Below are 17,683 nucleotides of genomic sequence, written 5' to 3'. Positions count from 1 at the left end.
ATCAAAATTAAACGAAATAAACATTTGAAATATATGAGTTTGTATGTAATGTATGAATATAATATACAAGTTTCACTTTTTAAATGGAATTACTGAAATCAATCTACTTTTTCATGATATTCTAATTTTATGACCAGCACCTGTATTTCTCCAGTTTTAGCTTCTCTCTATTGGTTTCCAGTCAAATTCAGGATAGAATTTAAAATGTTACTTCTAACATAAAAAGGTTTCAAAAACTAAGCTCCATCTTATGTAAGATTGTATTGTTCCACATTTTCCTAACAGAGAACTTAGCTCTCAGATTGTAGGTTTACTTGTGGTTGCTAGAGTTTCTAAAAGATGAATGGGAGGCAGAGTTTTCAGTTATCAGGCTCCTCTCTTGTTGAACCATCTTCTAGTTTCTATCCATGAGGCTGACACCCTGTGTACTTTTAAGGCTAGGCTTAAGACTTCCCCTTTTGATAAATCCTATCGTTAGGGATGGCTTGGGTTTCCTGAGCTATCCCTTAGTAATGCTGCTATAGGCTTAGACAGCCAGAGGACAAATTTACCTCATTTCCTCACTCTGCTGCTGTCTTTACTCTTTCTTCTCCCTATGTTTGTATTTGTAATTATTTGTATCATTAACATTTGTTTTTTCTTTGTTTTTCTTCTCATAGAAATTACCCCTGGACCAGTCATTGTTTGTTTGTGTCACTTTTCTGTCCTGTCAATCTGAACCTGTCAAGGCAGATGGCTGCCCATTCTGAGCCTGGTTCTGCTGGAGGTTTTTTTCTGTTAAAAGGGAGTTTTTTTCTTTCCACTGACTCCAAAGTGCTGCTCAGGATGGGAGACCATGACAAAGTGAAGATTTGACATAATCTGCTGGCTTCTTAGATCATTTCTTTCCCAATTTGCATTTCATAATGTATGTGAATGTATTGTAATATATTTTGATTACGTTGACTGTAATTAGATTGAAATCTTTTTGATATAATTTGAATTTGTGATTTTAGCTTGTTTTTTTTTTTGTATATTGCCCTAAGATGACTTTTGGTGTGAACTGGTGCTATATAAACAAACTAAATTGAATTACATTTGAACTTATACATACTCTGATTACACCATCAGCTGAGGAGAAGGTGAGCATGTAACCAGTCACTGAAGCGTGAGGTGGTTTCCAGGTCAGAGTGGCGCTGTCAGTTTGGATGTTAACAGCTGTCAGGTCACGAGGAGGGTCCACATCTGAAAGTACAGAATCACACTTCAGATTTAGCATTCTAAAATGTACTGTAGCTGGAAACTCAGAGAACGTGTTCCTTCACATAAACCAGTCTCCTGTTTGGACCTACCTGTGGTGAATTCAGTAATAGCAGATGGACTCTTCTGAGCTTCTTTCATACCATAAACACCAACTGTGTAATGTGATCCTGGAACCAGGGAATTCATCTCAAACTCCACTGTGTTCCCAGAAATGTGCTCCACCATTGGGGACACTGGGGCAGAATTCAAGTCACGCAATCAAAGCTCAGATTTAAGCACCAATCATGAAACTTTTCTGCTGCACTTGTTGATAGTACCTGAATCAGCACTATAGGTGATAACGTAGTGATGCACAGTGGCCACAGATGGTTGCCACAGCAACAGAGCTGACGTATCAGTGACATTGACTGCAGTCACACCCCGTGGGCTATCCAAAGCTGGAGGACATAAAAACAGAAAAGGTTTCAGAAACTTTTAGATCGAACTGACTGAGATGTCATGACACAGATGAGTTTTTAATCAAAGCAGAGGAAGTCAAACCTGTGGTTACAGAGCCTGTGCTGGGCTCACTCTCCTCTAGACCTTTCAGGGCACTCACAGTAACTTGGTAGCCCTTTCCAGGCACCATATTGACCAGCAGAGTCTCAGACACGCTGCCATCTGCCGTCACGATCAATGGGCTTCCTGTTGGGGAGACAGAACAAACACTCTGTTCAGACAAACAATGCTGGTTCCACAATAACAGATCTTATCTTCTTTTACGTTTGCACGTCTGCCCTCATACGTGAGCCTGCCCACTTTAAAGTGTGTGGTGGTATCACGTCTACTGACAAGAGATCAAAGCTTAAACAAGCTGCTTTTAGATACCTAAAGATAAATATTCACAGTTTACCTGGTTAGCAAATATGTTTACCATGTGTCACGAGCCCAGGGTGCTGACACGCACCTACGGCTCCAAGGCAAAGATGAGGACCAGTAGGCAGCAGGTGAAAATAAAGTCTCTTTAATCAAAAAGATTCCTTTGGTTAACAAAAACGTAGTCACTTCCAGAATTCCAAAAACCTCTCAAAAACCAAGACTCTCCCAAAAGACATACAAGGACCCCACAACCAAACTGAAACCCAAATGCCCTTAAATACTTACAAACATAATCAGAAAATCAAAAACAGGTGAACCAAAAAACCAAGACATGAACAACCCACAAAAGAAACAACAAAAACCCAAACCGGATCCAAAGAACCGGAACCCTAACACAAGACATGAAAAAACCCACAAAAGAAACAAAACCCAAACCGGATCCCAAGAACCCTAACCCTCACAGGTACCTCTGAATACTGAGAGGAGGCGTTTCTCCGACCCACATGTCCTAGCCCCGCTGCCATCCACTCCACTGGGTCAGGTTCTTCCAGTGGAGATCTCTAACACTCCGAACCTACCAGTGAGGGACCACAGCGGGCCGGACTCCGAGAACCGGAATCCTCACACCATGTTGTCTATCTTGGTCTTGGATGTTAAAAAAGCTAATTTCTCATCTTTAATGGGACCATCAGAAGAGTTAGAAAATATAAAAGTTTAAATGAGAATTGTTTTTACAAAATAACTACTTATAAGGCCTGAATTATAGAGTCATATGTCCAAAAGGTGTTCAGACATTTGCCAAGAAAACCATAATAAACAAACCAAGAAGTTCTCATGTTTTCCCATTGCACATGCAGCTTTCCTCCAGGTGCTCCAGTTTCTTTTTCCAGTCCAAAAACAGGCATTGTGTTGGTTTCTGTTTAGGGAAACCAAGTACTATACAAAAAAAGGAAACCCCTGCTTGTCTGCAGTTTGCTAATGATCAGACGGAGCTGAATTAGCTGTTTCATGAACAAAAACCTTGTGCCCTTTATGAAACATGATGGTGGAAGAATGATGATTTAGGCCCATTTTACTGAATCTAGGCAAGGATAGTGTTCAGTCACCCAAAAATTTAATCATTCAAGGTATCAGTGTAATCCAAAGTAGACATATGTTGATATGGGGCAGGCAACAACCTTAAGTCTACAAATTGCTCTATTGAGGAATGGTACACAAAGAATAAAGTTCAAGTTTTGGGATGACCAAGTCAAGCTGTTGAATGTAACCCAACATAAATCTCAGTGAAAAATATGAAGTCTACAGTTCAAACTAAGATTCCCACTAAAATCCCAGAGCTGAAGCTGGTATGTACAGAAGAATGGATTTTGTTTTCTCTACAGGATACTTACTGTACAACAAACAATGCAAGTCAAACTTTTTTTTCTCTGAAAATGAACTTTATAAAAGAGTCAGATTTTTTTCACTGGATTTTGTTTTTCCATCTCTGACAATTCAGGTAAAAAAATCTGTAAACATGCTGCAAAATTAATGTAATTAGTTTCCAAGTACTAAGATGACTGTAGTTTAAACCAGAAGCAAATTGGAGAAGCGTAACAATCCTAAATAAATAATATCTTACCTCCTTCAAAAGGCACATAGGTGATGCGGTAGTTATCCACTGTAAAGCGAGGGTTGGACCAGTGAACTATGGCTGTGGAGTCCGTCACTTCAGAGAAATGAAGTCCTCTTGGAGAACTGAGGCCTAGCAGAGTACCAATTAAAATGCACAGACAGGAAAACAATAAAAAGGTGAATTATGGTGAAAAAATCCTTTAGCTCAGGATATCCAAATTTAACACAATGAACAGAATTTTCCATTCAGCATTTAGCTTGTCCTAAACCAGAGAAGGAAAGATGATTAGTGAGATTCTGGGTTCAACACATCACACATTAACATAAATTGTGAAGTTTTCAGGAATAAATATAACACTTTGCAGGGTTCATATATATATATATATATATATATATATACCTGTCTGAGCAAGCCCTGTAATAGGTTGGGAGCGTTGGTCTGCTGTGATGCCATAAAGCTCGATTTCATACTCAGTGCCACTCATGAGGCCAGTTACAACCTTTGTTCTCTTGTTGCCACGAACACTGTACTCCTGAGGATGAGCTAATCTTTTACTGTCTCTTACTTTGATGACAAATGTGTCAAACAGGTCTTCATCAGCTGCCCATGACAGACGGAAACTGTCAGCTGTGATATCCGAGATGAAGAGATGCTCCAACTCCGGTTCAGCCTCTGGTTAAACAAGAAAACAGTAACGATGCAGCAGATGTGGTGTTTTCCCAGAGATATTTATTACCGAGTGTCAGTTAAGAAAAAGGTCAGCCTTCAGAAAGGATGGTTTCTGGGTGGCAGACTGTATCATATTACACCTCAAATCTGCCATGCTCAGGTATCTGTTAGTGTAAATCAGTTAAAATCACAACTCAAACATAAAAAAGGCATACAAGAACTAGAGGACAAGAGGCTTTTTGTAGGCATTTATTAATGTCTATAAACATGTCTGTTAAGATGAGTTTTCCATGCGTCATTTCAAAAATAATGTGACAAATTAGATCAGGACTTAAATCAACAGACATTTCATGTTTGATACATCTGTTGATTTGTCAGTGTTTTCCTGCATATGAAAATCTGGGTTGAACCAACAGCAATATAATGGATTCTGCCCACTGATATCTGTATAGCAATTAAAAATGTGAAGGAAAACACCTAAAATATGAAAACAAACAAATATGTTTGCTCATATTTTAAAGAAAAGGCAAAAAACAAACAGAAACTCCACATCTCTCTTTTTTATGTGGCTGCATTCCAAGAAAATGCCAAAAATAAAGGGAAAGTGAGACTGTTTTTGAAAAAAAATAGTTATGTTAGATTTGGGGGTTAAAGAAGAGCTTTAGGCCAAAGCTTCACCACTGAAACATGACATTTACCTAAATTTATTTCTAAAGGCCTTGTCCACACAGAAAGGCTGTTTGTCCAAAGCAATACATGTATTTGTTGTTTCTAAAACCATCCTGACAAACACAGTGCTGCTTTTAAAAATGTTTTCATTGACATAGAAAAGCAGAAAACAAGTGAAACTGCTTTAGTAACTATGCCAGCCCTAGTGTGTACAAACGCAACAAGACAAAAAGGATGAGGATGGTGAATAAAGGACCAAGAACCAAGTCCTTCTTGTGGACAGGTCTCAAAATGTAGTACCATTAAACTACAAAACCACAGAACTACAGGACAGTTTTGACTGGGAGTCATGTCACTTTTCGAGCACAGTATTCAGGATTTTCCTCATGTTATTTAAAGCATATCAGGCTAAATTTATGCAATGTGGGTCTTAGCAATGTTGACAGTTCAATAAAGTGATTAAAACCTTTTTTGACCATAGATTATTTGGTGAAACAACATTCAAGACAATGTTACTGTTTGTCAGTCTTGTTTGCTCCATGAAGTAATGGGCTGTAATTGAACAACTTGAATCTACAACACAAACACAAGCATGTAATTTGTCACTGATGTTATTACATTTGTCACACTTGGGGTTGTAGTTTAGGCAGGTGGTGGGACTATGACATCAAAAGTTTGCATTTAAAAAATACAGTTTGGTGGCTTGTAAAAACATTGTTTCTGTGTGGATGGGGTCTAAAAACCAACCCTAGCATGGATAAGAGGAGACTGCCATGTTGTGATAGTGAAACTTCTATAATGGAACAGCTTTACATGTACATACACAGGAACTGCAGCAAAACAAGAAACTGAACTGTTTAGTGAGATGAGGGGCTTTGCAGTGCACTGCAAGTGGTACCTGTTACAGCCACTGTAGTCAGGGGCCGAGAGAGGAGCCCTGACTCTGACACCCCTGTCAGCTTGACCTCATAGCCTATGCCAGTGATGAGCCCCCAGATGTTAAGGTGGTCTTGGTTCCCTGGGACAGTGAATTTCTGAGGCTGCAGCAGCCAGCCTGAGTCTGTCACCACTATGTGGAAGTGGCTGAAACCACCACTAGAGGGGGCTGATTCACCCTGCTGCAGCTGCTGCCTTACCTCCCAGGACACTCGGAAACCGTAGGGGGTTACGTCGGAAATGGTCAAGTTTTCCACTTTAGGTAAAGGAGCTGGGAGGGAGGGGTTGGGTTTGGTTGGAGGGGACAGGAGATTCCATTAGGAGGATAATGTGTGCAATGGTTGCAAAAGCAAGTATAGAGTCAATTCTTCTAGTGTGCATGTAAACAGTGCTAAAAGGAAGTAACAATTTACAAGATGTACTTGTTTTATATTCATAGACTAACAACACACTAGAAGCAATTTTGGCATGCATCGTAGGACATGAAAATTTCTGACTAAAATGTATGTAAAGCAAAATTTTGAGGCTTAAATTGAGATTTATGTTTGAAATATTCATGTTTTATATTTCTAAAAAAAAACAAACATGACAGCAATATTCATTCACTGCACGTTCATGGAAACATGGTTTAAAATAGCACATCATTTGATTTACCTCTCAGACATTCTCTTACAGATCATATATTATAAAATATAGAAAATAAAGTCAATGTGCAAGTGCCTTAAACACTGTTTCCAATTATTGTTCTGCATATAAGAAGATCTAAATATATTAGAAGTCCAAATAGAGGTCCATGAGAAAATGACCCTATATGTTGTTTTTTGTTAAATTTTAGCGTGGTGTTTTTTCAGCACAACATATTATTTTTCAGAAGATGGATTAAGATAATCTGGAATCTGTAAAGCCTTTGGCAATGAGATCTGATGGTTTTAAAACTATTTTTGCTCCCTTAAAGATAACTGATAAGATAAATTGGTTAGGCATTAGCCTAGCCTGGACGAAGACTTCTGTCCTTTTCTCCCTACCCTGTGCTCTATGACTGTAAAAACAACAGCTGTTTACGATGCATGTCAGTTTTGCTCCTAATGCATTTTGAGTTTTAGACCTGGACCTGTATATATATATATATATATTCTTTTAATATGTCAAAATATTTGTACAATTCAAAAGTACAGTAGAATTTTAATAAATTATTAATAAATTTATTAAAGTAAAGACTGTCAGTAAAATATGCAGTACCTGTGACAGCATTAGCAAACACTGAGGGACTGCGGCGCCCGTGAGAAATGCCGTAAAGTTCAGTATCATAGCTTGTGTCATCCATCAGGTTTGTGAGTGTAATGTTACGGACATCCCCAGGCAGCCTAATTTCCATTGTATCAGACTGCTGCTCAGAGTCACTGACCCGGATAACAAAGCCATCAAAGTGGCCTGACTCAGTGCTCCAGTACAAGCTGAGGTTATGAGGGCTTGTGGCTGAAGCAGCTATAGGCCCCAACTGTGGGATGTCCTCTGAATAAGAGAAGAATAGGACTTTTCAGTTTTGTTGTCCCGATGACACACTGTGACTGGTGCATGCAGTTTCACGAAATGCAAGTAGATGTGATACCTGTTGTGGCTACAGAGAACAGAGGCTGCGTGTTCTGACCACCACCTTCACTGGCATAAAGTTTTATGTTGTAGCGTGTACTGGCTTTGAGCCCGGCCATGACTGTGGAGCGAACACCTCCTGGCAGAGTGCGCCCCATTGCCTGAGAGGGCAAAGCAGACTCTCTGACTTCTACTACAAACTGATCAAACTCTTTCTCTCCTGTTCGCCATGACAGAGAGAATCTGTCTGATGTAATGTTAGAAACAACTAGCTTGGACAAATCGGGCTCTTCAGCTATAAGGGAAAGAAAAATATAGTAAAAAGCATGAAATTTTTTTTCTTTTTGAAATATCCAGGCCATGCATGCAAGTCCAAGTAGACTTTACAAAGTGAATGTCATGGGCAACATGCTTTAAAGCAATTCTGAAAAAGTTGGGATGTTATGTAAAATGTAAATACAAACAGATTACAATGATTTGCAATTCTCATTAGCAACCCCTATTTTACTCACTTCTAAGTTGTACCTTTTTAAGATAATTTTGAATTTTGACGGTTTAGTATTGTCTCTCTAAAATATGCAAGATCACTTTATTAGGTCCAACTTGCTAGTACTGGGTTTGGCCCCCTTTGCCATCAAAACTGCCTTAATTATTCATGTCATAGATTCAACAAGTTGTTGGAAACATTCCTCAGAGATTTTGTTGTCATGGATTTGAGTATTTTTAAGTTTATTTTGTATTAGGTTTGTTGTTATTTTATGTTTCTGCAATTCTCGTTTATTTCTTGTTTACCCTGTGTTTAGTTTATTATTAAGTTCTTGTGTAGTTTTGCTTTCTGTGTCCCCTGTCACTATTTACTTGCCCTCAGCTCTGTTCTATTCAGCCTGTCATGCCCACCTTCACCTGTCCCGAGTAACTAATCCAGGGGTGTAAAACTACAGGCCTTAAGGGCCACTGTCCTGGAAGTGATGTGACTCTTCCATTCCACCACATCCCAAAAGGGATAGATTAGATTGCGATCTGGTGACTGTGGAGTCCAGTGGATTTAGACTCATCAGAGCATACAATGTTTTACCAATGAGTCTATGTGAACTGTAGCTTTAATGTTGTTCTTATCTGACAAGAGTGTGACCTGCTGCTGTAGCCCATCTCCTTCAAGGTTGGCCATGTTGTGCCTAAAGAAATAGTATTCTGCAGACCTTGGTTGGAATAAATGGCTATTTGAGCTAGGTTTGCCTTTCTGTCATCTTGAACCAGTCTGCCCATTCTCCTCTGACATGAACAAGGCTTTTTGTCCACACAAATGGTGCTCAATGGATATTTTGTCTTTTTGGACCATTCTGTATAAACCATAGATAGACCCTCCAGGATTTTGCGATGTTGCGATCGCAGCTATTAACGCAAAATCAAGCCAACCCCGCAAAATCGCAACTTTTTGCAACTTTGCCCAAAACACCGCAACTTTAACCCAATATTTATTGTTTCTAAAGTGATTCGCCACCGTTTCTGTGATCTAGTCTCTTCTTTGTGGGTTTGTGTAGTGTGGAAATCAAAAATAATCCCAAATAACTCAAGAAGAAGAGATGTGACGTCACATCCTGTTAACATCAGAATGCCGGGAGCATGCGGGAGCATGCAGGAGCATCGACCGAAGCGAGAATGTGCGCTAATGCTTCACATTTGCCCACAAAGATTTCAGCAAAGGACCGCGCAAAACACCACAGTGAAGTTAGTTTTAAGTTGGATATTGGATATTCTCGCTCCGTGGAGTTAGCGGCGTCTAGCTCATGGCTGACCTGAAACTCGCAGAGCACGAATATCCAATATCCAACTTAAAACTAACTTCACTGCGGTCGCAAACCAGTTTCCTACCCAGCTACACGAGAGTGGGAGAAAGCTGTTTTGCACGTCCTGCAGTGTAATCATCGAACATAAACGCATCGACAAACACTTTGTGTCTGCAAAACATGTGAGGAGACAAGGGACGAGGGACAATCCAGAAATGGTCATGAATGTCAGTTTATAAGCTATCAAAGTTCTCAAATAACGCACCTTTTGATAATGTCAATGTTTGTTGGTAATTATCTTACAAAACTAGTAAGTATTTTTGGTTTATATATTAAAAAAAATTTTAATTTTTTTTTATTGATTTTATTTTTTTTTTTAAATTGCAACTTTTAGGAAAATGCCCTGGGAAATCAGGCATTTTAGCCCGCAACAATCACAAAAAATGCCCGCGAAATCCTGGAGGGACTGCATAGAGATGGTTGTATGATCAGCAGTTTGGGAAATACTCAGACCAGCCCAAATGGCACCAACAGCAATGTCACATTCAAAGTTTTTTCTGCCCATTTTGAACTTCAGCAAGTCATATTCATCACGTCTACATGCCTAAGGGACTTGACTTGCTGCAATGTCCATCCATCCATTTTCTTTACCCACTTCTCCATTCCAGGTCACAGGGAGCTGGTGCCTATCCCCAGCAGTTACTGTACGAGAGGCAGGGGACACCCTGGACAGGTCGCAAGTTCATCACAGGGCCACATATAGACAAACAACCATTCACACCTAGGGACAATTTTAGTCATCAATTAATCTAACATGCATGTTTTTGGTCTGTGGGAGGAAACCAGAGTACCCAGAGTAAACCCACGTGTGCACAGGGAGAACATGCAAACAATGTACAGACAATAATTTGTGGAAGTGTTCCTGAGTTCATACATTTCTTCACTTGTTTTTTCATTCGTACCACTTACTTTTACAGCCTTTTGTTGCCCCTGTCCCAACTTTTTTTTAGATGTGATGCTGCTATCAAGTTTCAAGTCAGCTTTTGTTTTGGTTTTTTGTTTTTCAAAAAAGTGCTACAATTTCTTAGTTTAAACATTTGATATGTTTACTATGTTCCGTTGCAAATACAATGTAAGATGTATGAGATTCGCAAATCATTGCATTCTGATTTTACATTTACATTTTATACAACATCCCCATTCTTTCGGAATTGAGGTTGTAAAACAAATAACCTAATTTTTTATGAGATGAATAATTAGATGCACATAAAGTCAAAATACCTGTTGACGCAACAATACTGAGAGCACTTGTTTGAGATCCTTTGTACGTCCCATAGAGGTAGGCTACGTAATGAGTGCTGGGTCTGAGCCCTGTGACATCAAGGGACGTTACATTATGGGATATGTTATATTCCTTTGGCTCCGTCAGCCAATCAGAGTCAATGATCTCCAGGATAAAACCATCAAACTGTCTTTCAGTATCATTCCAGTGGATTGTAAAGCTTTCAGATGTTACATTTGAGACATAAAGTTTTCCAACCACAGGTTGAGTCACTGAAGAAAGAAATCAGTTGTTAAATATTTATCATTCTCTAGTACATTGACCAAACTAATAGCTTAAAAAAAGTTTAATTACATGCATGTTTTTTGCATAAAAATGCACATACAAAACACTGCAACATAAGTTATACTGCAGCTTAAATTTAAAACAAATATTTGTTCTCTAAAAATGTATTAATAGTAATAAGCAACAATAAATGCCAAGGTAAGAAACTCAAAAAGCTTTTGTGTAAATTGCTGGATTCTACTGACCTACATGTTCAAATGAATTAAGTATTCCTGTTACACAAAATGTGACTAGAAAGAAAGATTTCATGCATGCTGAGCAATATTTCATCATGCAGTTCATCAGAAAAAATTGCTGCGATGCAGTTTGACAACTAAAGTAAGGCATAACCCACCCCCCCAAAAAAGTTTTTTTGTACATGCAACAAGACATGTAGGCCCTTAAATGCAAACATGCTTGCAAAACACAATGGCAGTAAGGTTAGTTTCAAATTATTTTATTAGCATATTACCTTGATAATGACAGGAAGTTTAAATCATTTGCCACCTAGTAGTTCAAAAGGGAAATGAGGATATTCACTTTGATATTCTGTAAAAAATAACCAACTATCTTGCTTTCACTCTCACAAACTCACAGACTCACAGCTGACATGAATACTCCATGTATGCTGTGATCGCTTGCACACACGGGCAAATGATTGCTCAAGGTTAATCGATTACACACTGAATGAAGGCTGATGGATGAAATGAGATGGGTCACGCTGTCACAGTAAATGGGCCGGGGAGGGTGAAAGTTATTGGTTTTGCTTTTGCAATCATTGCAGCACATCAGCATCAGATCTGACCACAATGCAGGGATGGCAGAGGGGGAGGGACTTCATGCACTTGCTAACTGGGAGGGGGCGAGCAGTTGGGAGTAAGGGTGAATGCTTGGTTCAGTGATGCAGCGCTGGCGCCTATCACTCCGCCTACTCTCAGTGAAATAGAAACAGTGGCTGGAGGTTGGAAGTAGGTAAAAATGTTGGTTAGGATGCAGAAGTTTAATACACTGAGGTTCTGATGTTGAACAGTTAAGCCAGAAATGAAAACTTGGTTATTGTCCTGATCTTGTTTCATGCAGCCAAGTGTGCACGCTGCGTGTTGAGTCAAATAGAAAGAATAAATTATTGATGGGAAAGACAGAAAGTTGAACTGCAACACAATAAGTTGCAGGTACCTGTGGTGGCTTCAATGTACAGGGGCTCAAGGAAGGAGCCCTGATGTATCCCATACAGGCCAACCATGTAGCTGGTATTAGGAATCAGGCCAGAGATGCCCAGGCTTAAAGCATCTCCAGACAGAGTGAGGTTCTGGCTTTCTGCGGAATTCTCCATGTTTGTTACCTCAATGACAAAACTGTCAAAGTCCTCCGTTGTGGGGTTCCAGGATGCAGTGAACCCATTCCAAGCAATGTCAGAGATGGATAGGTTATCTATCGTTGGCTTCAGCTCCGCTGGTAGACAAACACATCAGACTGGGTCAACTGAACAGCAAAATGAATTATTAAATTTATTCAAGGGACATCTTTAAGTGCAAAAGAAACAGCTAAATACTGAGGGTAAAATTATCTGAAGTTTTAAAGGTAGAGGACAAACTACACTCAATGATAAAAAAGTGAAGCACTCAGGTTAAACAAAAGTTAAACATATTCATTGCAAAGTCATAAAGACCAGACAAAAAGTAGGAGACTAAATCTGCACAGTATATTTCTTATACTGATGATTAATATGTATTTTAATTAACCATTTTGAGCAAAATGTGTGACTGGATGCCAGCTAAAAAGTGTTTTTATTTACTCACAGAAACAGCCAAAATGAATGAACATATGTGAAATGTTAAAAATTGTGATTATTGCATTACAGGCACATGTTATTTCAACATCTGCAGTTTATTTATTTATTTTTATTCATACCAGTCCATCTGGGCACTTAACTGTTTTTGTGAGTCTATTAGAAAAATGTTTTTAAATACAAGAGAGAAAAAAAAGGTTGTTTTCAACACTCTTGAGGTAGTTTAAATATAAAAATTTCCAGTGTTCAGAATGAAAATACAGTTGTAGAAAACTTCTTTCTTTTAATTTTCAGTAGTTTTTTTTAATTTTGTATTGAATCTTATAAAATTCACTCTTCTTTTTTACATGAATATGTTGTCTGTACCAAAAGCTACAACCCAAACCCAAAGCACTGATCTATTACCATGCTCAATAATTTAAGTTTAACCAATTTCTAAGATTACCAATTTAACATCAGTTATGTTTATTTTTACATCATCCATCCATCCATTTTTTTACCCGCTTCTCCATTTTGGGTCACAGGGAGCTGGTGCCCATCTCCAGCAGTCACTGTGTGAGAGGCTTCATAGTACATCATGCTTCTATTAATTTATGTTTCTAGTGCTGTATGTAAAAACAGAACAAGGTTTTTGATGATTACTCTTCCATGAGTTTTTGTGCAGGTGCAGGTACACAGTTAAACAGTGAGACAACTCAAAATCTGTAGAACATCTGATTCTTTTAAATCTGCTTTTCTACCAAACCTGCAAGCACACTTTATTTAAATGTACCTAACAACATTTCTACTGATAGTTGTTATTTTTAGGACCTAAAATGTATAAAAATTATGTGAGCCCTGTTAGGATCATGTTTTTGATGTCTCCAGTGCTACCTATACGACCTGCACTCTTGGAAGACGAGCTGGAGACCAATGGAGTAGATATATTACGAACAAATATGCATATATTGCTTAATTTGTCTACTTTTTTATTTTATTCTATTACAATGTAAATTGGATGTGTGCTGTTGTTCTCTGTTGTCAAATGCTGCTGTGACACTGTGACTTTCCCCCTTGGGGGACGAATAAAGGCTTATATTTCTTAAATGCCTTCAGAATGTCTTGTGATTTTCACAGTTCTTAAGTTACATGGGCAGCCCAATGGGTTCTTAAGTTTCATTAGTGAGTTGTAGAGGCACACAGCCCTGTTGCTTGAGCTTTGAACATGTTCAAAAAATTTGTGTGACAGTCTTTCTCTTGAAAACCTTCTGACAGAAAAAGTCCAAAAAGCCCACCAATGATAAATTACAATTATTAAAAAACTGGTTTTAATCTGCATTCAGTTCAAGTTCACAAATAACTGGTCACTTGGACACCAACACTCAGAATTCTCAGTAAGACTGTAAGAGAAAATTCACCATTTTTCTGCTAATTTTGAGTCACCAACAGTCACAACCCAATGAGATAGTACCTTAAGGGAACATGTGGCTTCTAACTAATGGAATATAATTAAAATACAATTATAATAGTTAAAAATATAGGGAAAAAAGTACAATTTTTTACTTTTGGTATTTTAAAAAATCAGGTAATTACCTACTCACAGCATCCTCGTTATTTTACCAAAAGTAGCAGTCTTGACTTCATGAAATTGTATCCTAATTTAAGACTTTCTGCAATAAAAAAAATATTACAACCGCTTTACATATTTTATTCTTATTACAAAGTATACTGATTATACTTCAAAAACACCTGTATGGACAGGAGACAGCAAGGAACTCAATGTCCCTTGCCCAGGGGCCTACTCTGGAGCCAGGCCTGTAAGAAGGGCTTTCAGCAATCGAAGACGGGGGCCTTGACGCTCTTACCCTAGATTACCAAAGCTGGCTCTTGGGACATGGAATGTTACCTCTGGTGGGGAAGGACCTTGAACTTGTGCATTAGGTTGAGAGATACTGACTAGATATAGTCGGGCTCACCTTAACGCACGGTTTGAGTTGTGGAACCAATCTCCCTGAGAGGGGCTGGACCATATTCCATTCTGGCATTGCCCATGATGAGTGGTGCCTGGCTGCAGTTGGGCGATTTATACCCCCCGGCTTGGCAACTGTGCATTGGAGTTTTTCCCTGTAGATGTGAGGGTAGCTTCCCTGTGCCTTTTGGTGGGGGGATGGACTCTGACTGTTCAGCGTACTCAGCCTTTTGGAGTCCTTAGCAGGAATGCTGGAAGGTGCTCCAGCTAGGGACTCTACCATTCTACTGGGGGACTTCAGTGACGTTCAACAGCATCCCAGCTGAGGTGGGGGACATTGACTCTGAGTGGGCTTTGTTCTGCACAGCTATTATCAAAGCAGCTGCCCTGAGCTGTGGCTGCAAGTTTGTTGGTGCCTCTTGTGGCAGCCATCCTCGAACCTGGTGGTGGACACCCTGGGTGATTGAGACTGTCAAGCTGAATAAGGTGTCCTATCAGGCCTTGTTAGCTGGTAGGACCCTAGAGGCAGCTGAGGGATTCCAGTGGGCCAAGCAGGCTGTAGCTGTGGGTGCTGCTGAGACAAAGGCTTGGGTGTGGGAGGAGTTAAGTGAGGCCTGAGTAGACCATATTGATCGGCTCTGAGATGTTTCTAGCAAACCATCAGGTGGCTGGTGCATGGAAAGCAGCACTTTACCAACACTGAGAATAGTGGAGGTGGGGTGCTATTGACCTCAACCAGTGATGTCATCAGCCAGTGGAAGAAATAATTTGAGGACCTTCTCAATAGATGGATTGATGCAGCTTCTGCAGTACTGGGTGCTCTGTACCGGTCCATTGTGGTGAAGAGGGAGCTGAGCTGCAAGGTAAAACTCTCTGTTTACCGGTCGGTCTTCGTTCCTACCCTCACCCATGGTCATTAACCTTGGATACTGACTGAAAGAATGAGATTGCTGATACAACTGGTTGAAATTAGTTTTCTCTGTACTCCAGAACAAGCGGCAGATAATGGATGGATGGATGGATGGAGTATACTGACTATTTATAATTTGTAATGCACTGAGTTTTCCTGCCCTCAGAACAACTCTTAAAAATTTATTTTATTCAGAAATGATAGAAATTGATATAGCTTAACCTTACTTTAAAAAGACTACTGGCCCATGAGGCTAAGTTTGATCTTCAAATATAGCATCTTCTATAAATATTTTTAAAATTTCACAATTCAATCTGAAATTTTCAACTTCTTTTGACATAATAAAATTTTTCTCCTAAGGCTGTGAAAAAAATTAAAATACATGATATTATTTTAGATTTCTATACTATACTGAATTAGAAACACAGAATGTGATGGAGATTTACAGTATCTTATGAATGATACAATAACCATTTGTGAAGCCAGTGTGACGTATTCAAACAGAAATCTAAATAATGTGATGATAAAGGGTTGTGATGATGCCAACAGGAAGAGAAATTTGCTTCATGTACCTGTAGTAACAAAAGAGCTTAGAGGTAAAGATGGCCTCCCTTCGACTAGCCCTTGCAGTGTTACATCATAGAGTGTGGAAGGGGACAGACCGTCTGTTTCAGCTGTCCTCCGACTTCCCGGTAGTTGGGTAACATGAGGCTGTGCTGCTGCTGATGGAGCAGTCAGCTCCACCAAAAAGCTGTCAAACACCTCGTCAGGCGCCGACCAAGCCAGGCTTACACTTGTGGTGGTAACACTGACTGAGAGGTTGCGGAACTGCTTGTCTGAGCCTTCAGGCTCAGCCCCAGAACTCATCCCACTAACGTCAGAAGTGGAAAATGTTTCATTGGTTATAGGAAGGAGGGGATCAGGGTTTTCATTCTCCAGAGCAGACTGTGTTGTTGGAGCTTCTCTTATGCTCTGCGTATTTACATCTGATGGTGCTAAAGTGAATAAAAACTTGTTAAATAGCAATTTTCAGACAGCTGATAGCTGCAAAAGATCCTGTGAAGAAAAGGGATTAGAAGAACAATAAAATTATTCTGCAAAGTTTTTTTTGTTGAAAATGAATTATTTTTCCATGTGAATATGTTTTGTATTGCAATTTCATTACAAAGCAACAGTTAAAAAATTCAAGACACTTAAGTCTGTGCCATTAACTGCTTGAAGATGCTGCAAAGTCCACCACAGTGAAAGTAGACAGCTGTCTTCAACTGGATCTTGAAGCCATTCACAGCTGTTTGATTCCTGCTGTCCTACAGAAAGATAGTGGAGTCGTGATGATGACATGTGAGTGAAGTTTGGTGCATTTTTTTTTAACGGCAAGAGAACGGTCTAATTCCATAAATGAGACTGAAGACATTGAATAGTGTGGGTGCAAGGCAGTGGGAAGTAAGGATGCAGAGGGTGCTCCAGCACCCTATGATGAATGCCAAAAGACATGCATTTTCAAATACATCTTTACAGAATTAAAACCAAACATAAATAAAAGCAAATTTTATTGGTGGTGCATAATGTTTAAATTCCAACAGTATTTTGATATTACTGAGTTTTCTAAACCTGGTATATGAACCAGCACTTTTCTTCTATGTTTGTGCAAAATTTTAGAATTATTTAAAACCCTGAAAAAGTAGACAGATGAGTTTTAAGTCACAATTACAGTTATACAGAAATTGGTTATGGTGATGAGCAGTATTGTATCATTTACAATATACTGTGAAAGAAATTCCACAGCAAAAAATGCTGTTTATGTTTCAAATTTGATTAGTTGGATTCATTATTGCATAGCTACACTACTTAAATGTAATTGATGTAAATTCTACCATTACAGGTGGTAGTGTTGAAATGTTTAAGCCTGCAGCACCAATCCTTCATTGTTTTTCCAAAATATATAGCATGTGTTCAGGCCCATATTCATACAAAACAGCATGCACCTTCACACACACACACACACACACACACACACACATATATATATATATATATATATATATATATATATATATATATATA

General features: G+C 39.0%; 1 protein-coding gene across 4 annotated transcripts in view; it reads right to left on the bottom strand.

The window, feature by feature from the left end:
* Positions 1–17,683, bottom strand: part of LOC108250984 (tenascin) — a 68,379-nt gene that overhangs the window by 9,770 nt on the left and 40,926 nt on the right. The window contains exons 11-22 of one of the 4 annotated variants that reach the window (XM_037979477.1): positions 16,192–16,614; positions 12,149–12,424; positions 10,648–10,920; positions 7,599–7,874; positions 7,229–7,501; positions 5,952–6,260; positions 4,115–4,387; positions 3,722–3,844; positions 1,783–1,926; positions 1,560–1,679; positions 1,332–1,475; positions 1,094–1,224 (exon numbers count right to left, since the gene is read on the bottom strand). In XM_037979477.1, coding sequence (XP_037835405.1) covers positions 1,094–1,224; positions 1,332–1,475; positions 1,560–1,679; positions 1,783–1,926; positions 3,722–3,844; positions 4,115–4,387; positions 5,952–6,260; positions 7,229–7,501; positions 7,599–7,874; positions 10,648–10,920; positions 12,149–12,424; positions 16,192–16,614 — 2,765 coding nt within the window. The remainder of the gene's footprint in view (positions 1–1,093; positions 1,225–1,331; positions 1,476–1,559; positions 1,680–1,782; positions 1,927–3,721; positions 3,845–4,114; positions 4,388–5,951; positions 6,261–7,228; positions 7,502–7,598; positions 7,875–10,647; positions 10,921–12,148; positions 12,425–16,191; positions 16,615–17,683) is intronic. The other 3 variants (XM_037979478.1, XM_037979479.1, XM_037979480.1) reach the window with 3 other exon arrangements.

Source organism: Kryptolebias marmoratus, linkage group LG14, assembly GCF_001649575.2.
Source record: "Kryptolebias marmoratus isolate JLee-2015 linkage group LG14, ASM164957v2, whole genome shotgun sequence".
NCBI lineage: Eukaryota > Metazoa > Chordata > Actinopteri > Cyprinodontiformes > Rivulidae > Kryptolebias > Kryptolebias marmoratus.
The sequence above is the reverse complement of the archived record's forward strand: the minus strand, read 5'-3'. Positions and strand labels throughout refer to the sequence as shown.